Genomic DNA, 7500 nt, shown 5'->3' with positions numbered 1-7500 from the left:
ACATACGATAGCATACCGACTGCAGTATTCTAGTCCGTTTCAGTTGTTTGGCTCCCTGGAATTGGTGAAAACAGGGTAAAACCGACAGCTTCATTACTTTAACCTGGAAGAAGTATGATGGCAAAGTAAACCGCTGCAGTTGTCAAGTGACAACTTATATTTTCTATCTTAGATATCGCATTGCTAACTCGTTTCGGTTCTCGTAATGAAATGGAAGTGGCTTCGCTTGTTTTTCTTTTTTCGAATCGATGGATCTCTTCTAGTCTCGGAGTATCGTTGAGTCAACGAAGCGAATAAGCGTATGCTGCTGACCTAGGGATTTTGTGTTCTAAACCAAGTAGCTCATCTGTAATCACCGGTGTCGGATTAACCCTGACTTTCTCCAGTCCATAAACATAAAGTTGTCCCTCATAGTTGGTCATTCGTTGTTCTGTTCATACCTAGTACGGTTGGTGGAGTCGTTCTATACATTTGATTTCGTTTTCCAACGAATGTTCGCAATTTATGGTTTCTTTTTTTTCATAATGCATCCCTAGTGCAACTGTATGCTGGTTGGTAAAAAATAAAAATTTACAGCTCTGCGACGTATGTTAGAATGTAAAACTAAGATCCTACTAGATGATTCAATTTCCTACTAGTGCAAGTTCGTGTGTCTTGGAGAAAAGTTGCTGGACGAGTTACAAGTAGGAGCCGCTAAGCAGTGCTATGTACCGGTCCTATATAGTTTTGGTTTAGTGTTTTTTTTTTTTACAATGTTCACATACAAGCACGACTGGCGAGTCCGACTCGGTGGATAACGCGTCTGGTTTTGGGAATGAGCCTAGACCAAACCGGCTGAATGGAATGAGTTTGCCGCAAAATGATCTATAATACCACTTATTATGCATGCGTAGCTCAAATGGTGCTATAAACATAATCGCAACGGAAGGCCCCAGGCCAATGATCGGACACACGCCAAATTCAACTCTCGTCATCTCGTCCTATATATGCGTATCGACTCGACTTCGACACGACATTGTGCTGCGCTCGGGCTCGACCATGGTCGCTTTGGTCTTTTGTCCAGTAGTAGCCAGTTCTCTGCTTGCGCTCCTTACTGCCCGTTGGAGTCGTTGCGATATCGTCGTGCGCCGAGTTCTATCGGTCAGGTTCTATGGGGCTGTGTTGGGGTGCTCCCCGGAAGGGGGGGTTTTTGCTTGTGTTTTTGTTGTTTTTTTTTTAGAATCGAAAAAAATGGAATTTTCGGCGTGATCAACCCGATTCACCGACCGAACCCAGCTTTGTCACAAGCCATTGGCAACCAGTGACCACGGGCGTCAACAACTCTAAACTCACTCGAAACACACACGTTTTGCTGTCTACTCCACACTGTTATGCTTAGTGCTAGCGTTTTACTTACTGTTCTCATTCCAGTCGCATTAACAAAATGAAATATTAACCGGAGCCCGAGTCTTTAAAAAACCACCCCCTCTTCCCCCCACCCACCCCCCGGGGGGGAAGACCAAGCATCCTGCGCGATTCGGCCGCGAACGTCTCCGCTCGTAGCCTAGACTGATGGATGGGAGGGGGGGAGGGATGACGAGGCAGAATACTTACTAACACCCAACGTCCCTGAAGTTATGTGCCTGTGCATGTAAGCCTGTGGTTGCTTTGCTACCAGAAATTAGCGGATTCTCTCTCTCTCTCTTTCTCTCTCTCACCCTGTAATTCTCTTCCTGTTTCCGTCTTCCTTTCTGTCAACCTTTCTCTCTCTCTCTCTCTCTCTCTCTCTCTCTCTCTCTCTCTCTCTCTCTCTATCTATCTATCTATCTATCTATCTATCTCTCACTCTCTCTCTCTCTCTCTCTCTCTCTCTCTCTCTGTCTCTGTCTCATACAAACTCTCATTTAGCTCTCTTAGCTATTACTAATTTTCCACAAACTTATCAGCAAAAGTCTCTTAGACCAAAACGAGTATGACTACCTTCCATGGAGCGTAAAGCCCTAGTCCCCTAGCCACCGTAATTTTGTTTTTGTTTTAAAAAAACCACCCCCAGAGTCCACCCCCGCCCTCCAACAGCCCCATCCCCCGTTGCTGAAGCCATCAACCCACCGATGGCTTTCACCATCACTTTTCGCATGGACGGCATACGAGTACGACCTGAAGCTCAACAATTAAAAGAAAAAAAACACACACATTCTTCTGTCCGTTCCGTCCACTCAAAGTAGTAGTTATTCGTAATTCTTGTGCACCGGTGTTTCTTGCGTGCGTGCGTTTTCTTCTTGTGGTTGTTGGTATCGTGTTTGCTTTGTTTATGTTGAGGTTTTGTTTTCCCCGGGATTGACACCTGTGCGGCGCTGTGCTTGATTACCATGAAATGCGCCACCAGACTAACAACCTAAGGCCCAATACAAATGTGGCTATAAATAAACTAAAGCAATATAACTATAAATAAAAAAAATCAAAAGAACGTAGAATGCTCTCTCTACGGCTGGGCCTCCTTCACGTGTGGGATCGTTTGTATAACAGATTTTTATTCTATATCATACTTATCTACATATGGATGTATATGTAAATATACAGGGTGCGCCATCAGGATGTATCCTATTTTAAAGTTGAATAATTCTGCCATTTTTCAGCCGATTTTAAAAAAATAACCAGTTTTATTTAGGTTATTTTTGTACCATACTCAAAATATGATATCGTTTAAATGACCGCCTTCATTCGTGCCTTCAAAAAACCGACCTTTTTTCGGGCATTTTGTATTGTTTTGACAGCATTTAAGGAGCTATTTGGCAATTTCAGCTCTAATATTTGCTTTAGGTTGTTTCATAGCCTTCAATTTATTTGCAAAACCCTTATTTTCCAAACAGACCCACAGAAAAAAGCACAGCGCCGTCATATGCGATGAACGAGTATTCACCATCAATTGCTCGACCGCAGCTTTCACTACTGACCGCTTATTTTCAATGTAAGATGTGACAATCTCAGTCCGTTCATTTAACGTGAAGTGATCCATTATAAAAATGGCATAGACTGAAGTTTCTGAAACTGTCCCATTTGTCAAAATCGATTGTAAAATGACAGAGTTATTTAACTTTAAAATAGGATACATCCTGATGGCGCACCCTGTTTGGATGGATATTTGTGTATGATATGGTATGGGAATATGATAGATCTTATGAGTACGAGTATGACATGAGATTATTGAGATACTACATTAATACTGATAGTAGTTATTTGGTTAGTGAAAGAGATATAGCGCAAAGAAGAGAAAATAGGAACAGATACAACAAAAAAGGAAAAATCGAGAGTGCGTGGGAGAGAGCGAGCGAGAGAAAGAGAAGGAAAGAGAGAGGGGTAGCCGCTCTTCAATTAAATCAAATGGTTAACCTAAAACACACCCTAAACAACCATAACTAATTCCCGCACACAGCGATCTGTGCGTTTGTGCATGACTTGAATTGTTTCTTTATAAATAGGCAAGTTTTGTTATTGAAAGCAAGCAACAAATGAGGCTGTTGAATCTGAACAAATAACAAACGAGCCGGTATCCATGGTTGTTTTTATCTTAACTCATGCAACGACTTTTGTCCCATCCATCAAAAACAACAAAAAACCACAACACTAAACGCATTCCTTCGCATGATTTTGGTATCGGAACTCATCAATCCATCAAACCGCTATTTTCACCGCATTCCCCCTAAAGAAATGATAATGATCTGTAATCACACCTGCTCTCATAACTCATACTATCAACACACTCACACGTACATCCTCATCGCCTAAGGATTACGATTGTGACCGAATGCACCATTTTTAACCAGACCATTGCTCCGACAGTAGCTGCTTCGTTCATAGATTGGTTGGATGCTACCGAACTGAAACGAAAAACACCCAGCAAAAAGGCGCAAATTTACACATACCCTCACACACGCGAACACACACACTTGATATGTAGTTGAGTTGCTTAATGAGCTATTTTGTCCGTTTCAATTGCATAGAGTGTTTTATGTTTTCCTACGTTAGTTTGGTTTTCTAAGACTTGCGAGTGCGTGCATGCTTTCCTTTTACTAACTCACTCTCTTTCTTCATTTCTTGGCCACTTTTCTCTCTCTTTCTCCCTCTCTCTCTGTCTTATCTCGGTCACCTTTACACGGCATGCCAATTTAGCGTTTCCTAAACTATCATTATTGTCACGCGTAGGATGGCTAGTGTTAGCGGTAGTGTTACAATTTAGTTTATGATTTTCTTTTCGTCATTTATTCGAATTACGAGCAAGCACACACCACACAACGACAGTGTACTTGCAAAGCCTTTCCATTGTTCCAGTAGCCACTACTGCTAGATGAAGTAGTGATGATAATCTCTCTTTTGCTCTAGCTGCATCCACCGGTTAGTCGCAACTGTGCTTAGCATTTCGTTCTCCGTTAGTGAAGCGGCGTCAGAATGTGTTGTTCGTCCTACTTTTTTGTCTTCTTCGTTCTTCGTTTTTCTTTTTCTTCTTTCTCTTTTTCGAGTAGCCTTCTTGTGCTTCTTCGCCCAGCTAGTCGCCTGGAGTATTTGCGTTTTAACCAAGAAAGAGAACGGTAGCATCGCACCTAGACAGATTTGTTTACTTCATTTCGCAACTGATCCTGTTATTGTAGTGTTCAATGTGCAGCACACTCATTTGACCTTTGGTACCTATCCCAAAATATGGTAGTCATTGTTCACTCACCATTGTTACAGTCGCAATCAATCGCCCACAAAAATGTAGCTCGACTTAGCTTCCCACAACAATAATAATAATAATAATATTCTATCACCCAAAAATCCCGCCCCCCCCCCTCTTACCCATTTCCCAGCCTCGGTAAATTAGCGATTACATATTCCATTCATATTCACATAGCCCGGCTAGGGAAAAACTATCAAATCTAACCGTACACATCCTTCACTCCCTACTTCTCTCCTCAGCAGATCTGCCTTCCTTCACCCAATCTCCTTACCTGCCCTACATCTCTCTCTCTCTCTCTCTCTCTCTCTCTCTCTCTCTCTCTGTTCCTCCACCACAACCTCATCCCTGCTTGCTGCCTTCATCCAACCCCATCCACCTGCTCCAACACCTGATGAACACAATTTCCCTTGAAGTAGAAACAATTCGGCGTAAGAATAGGTTTGCCTGGTTCGCTGGTGGCAATGTTCGTACTAACATGGCTCCCTTCTCTTCTTTACGGACTTCCTTCCTTTCCTCCCATGCAAAATCGGACTCGGTCCACGCGCGCCCCCCTCCCCTCCCGTGTAGGTCGACCTGCGCCACATGGACGAGAAGTCCGGCAGCAACATCGTCGATGTCGGTGTTGATCTGTCCGAGTTCTACATGTCCGTCGAATGGGATATCCTGGAGGTACCGGCAGTGAGGTAACGTTGGACCTTAATCACAAACCAGCAGCACGTTTCCTTGCTAATGTCAACGTGTCTACGTGTCTTTGTGTGTTTGATGCAACAGAAACGAAAAGTTTTACACCTGCTGTGATGAGCCATATCTCGACATCACTTTCAACATTACGATGCGCCGGAAGACACTGTTCTATACCGTCAACATCATCATTCCGTGCATGGGCATCTCGTTTCTGACCGTGCTCACGTTCTACCTACCGTCGGATAGTGGGGAAAAGGTAGGGCTCTCTCACCTACACAACGCGAAGAAGAAATGTTGCTCATGTGCACCGTGTTTTCTTTTTCTTCTTTCTTTCTCCCTCTCCCGCAGGTGACACTGTCGATATCGATTCTGATTAGTCTCCATGTGTTCTTCCTGCTGGTAGTCGAAATCATTCCTCCCACATCGCTTGTTGTGCCTTTGCTAGGGAAATATCTCATCTTCGCAATGATACTCGTGTCCATCAGGTATTACAGCATCGACGTGACTGATGACAGTTTTGCTGATATTTTTTTAATTTTTTTTATTTTTTTTTTGTTTTGCAAATTGGCGAATATATTTTTTCTCTTCACGTGGTTTTTTTTTCCAGCATATGCGTTACGGTTGTAGTGCTAAACGTGCACTTCCGATCACCGCAAACGCATCGGATGGCACCGTGGGTGAAAACCTTTTTTATAGGCAAGTATTCTTTACACGCGACGCCTTTGACGATCTCTAAATCATTTTAACTTAACCTCTCCTTTCTTTCTCTCTCTCTCTCTCTCTCTCTCTCTCTCTCTCTCCTTCTCCCTCTCTCTCTCTCTCTTTTTGTGCTCTCGTTTGATTGTGGATGGCAGATTTCCTACCTCGTTTTCTGTTTATGAAGCGCCCACCGTACGTCGAAAACCACAGGTGAGCGCCACCCTTTCAGCCATCCCGTCTCCCGCCAAACTGCATTTTCAAAAAATGCCTGATCCCTTCCAACATCACCTCCCCTCCTCTCTTCCCCCCCCCCCCCCCCCCATCACTCCCCCTCTTCTAGCACTTTTAATGACTCCCCTTACTTAGCCTGCCCGTCCTCACTCACAACCTTGTTCCCTTATGGTCTAACATTCTGTTTCGAGCATTACTCTCTTACGCTTTCCCGTCGTTCGTTTCATTTGTTTGGTTATCCGTGCTCCGGTTTCTTGCCGGTTTTCTTTCATTTTGGTTTCCCATTTTTCCCTCGTTTCCATTGTGTCCTCCACTTTGGTTGTGTTTTGTTTGTTGTGTTTGTTTGTTTATCTTCTTCTGCTCAATACCTACTCCACCCCGACCTACTTCCCGATCAACCCACGACCCCTTTCTCTCTCTCTCTCTCTCTCTCTCTCTCTCTCTCTCTTGAACTACTTTACCAGAGTACCATTAACTATTTTCCGTGTTTTTTTCTATAGTGACAAAGTGTCCTTATCAGCCCCCTTCATTCCCTCGTTCGTGTGCTTTGGATTTTTGCGCAAAAATCAACAAAAGCAAGTGTTTGTCAACTCCTTCTTTTCTCTTGCACTTGTACATTCCGAAACTAAGTCCTTTCCAACCGTTTATCTTGGGATAAAATACACACACTCACTCACACATATATACACACAGATGCGCGCATACACACATTACACCCTATACTCTATACACATTCGTTTTATGCTAATGTTACGTTCGCAATTCGCCATACTCTTGCAGTTATTCGTATCGAGAAAAAAAACGAACTTTTACACTTATTTTTACTCTCCTCCGTCATCATTAATGCGTTCCCCTTCCAGCCAACGAACGCTACTAACTAACTTTTCACCTTATCCCCTGGCGTGATACTCTATTAAATTTCACCCCCCCCCCTCCCCCTGGGAGCAAATTTGAATAACGGTACGCCTGCTTGTTGCTGTGCTCGCTGACTAATGCAATCGCTCTAGGGACCGAAATCGAAACCGTTTTGCCAGTACCGGCTAGCATTCGGCAATCTTCCAGCAAGTTCAGACACACGGCCCCCGATTACAACTTTATGCGACCTATTGTGGTTTTCGGAACGTTCGACAAAAGTTCACTCGAACGCATTATGGCGCCTGTGTCCCGTTTGGCAAACCTTTGTTGTTGGATGA

The 7500-nt window shown here is 43.6% G+C and overlaps 2 protein-coding genes across 8 annotated transcripts in view; one reads left to right on the top strand and one right to left on the bottom strand.

Moving 5' to 3' along the window:
- The window catches only part of LOC126579771 (cytochrome P450 4d8-like), a 431039-nt gene that overhangs the window by 379247 nt on the left and 44292 nt on the right, over positions 1-7500 (bottom strand). The window lies entirely within an intron of this gene.
- LOC126579767 (acetylcholine receptor subunit alpha-like) overlaps positions 1-7500 on the top strand; it is a 27364-nt gene that overhangs the window by 11920 nt on the left and 7944 nt on the right. For 4 of the 5 annotated variants that reach the window (XM_050243346.1, XM_050243349.1, XM_050243347.1 and 1 more), the window contains exons 7-11: positions 5261-5376; positions 5465-5633; positions 5726-5862; positions 5985-6073; positions 6232-6286. In XM_050243346.1, the coding sequence (XP_050099303.1) occupies positions 5261-5376; positions 5465-5633; positions 5726-5862; positions 5985-6073; positions 6232-6286 (566 nt within the window). Of the gene's footprint in view, positions 1-1592; positions 1631-5260; positions 5377-5464; positions 5634-5725; positions 5863-5984; positions 6074-6231; positions 6287-7500 lie in introns of those variants that run through there. The other variant, XM_050243348.1, reaches the window with a different exon arrangement.

Source organism: Anopheles aquasalis, chromosome Y, assembly GCF_943734665.1.
Source record: "Anopheles aquasalis chromosome Y, idAnoAquaMG_Q_19, whole genome shotgun sequence".
Lineage (NCBI taxonomy): Eukaryota > Metazoa > Arthropoda > Insecta > Diptera > Culicidae > Anopheles > Anopheles aquasalis.
The sequence above is the reverse complement of the archived record's forward strand: the minus strand, read 5'-3'. Positions and strand labels throughout refer to the sequence as shown.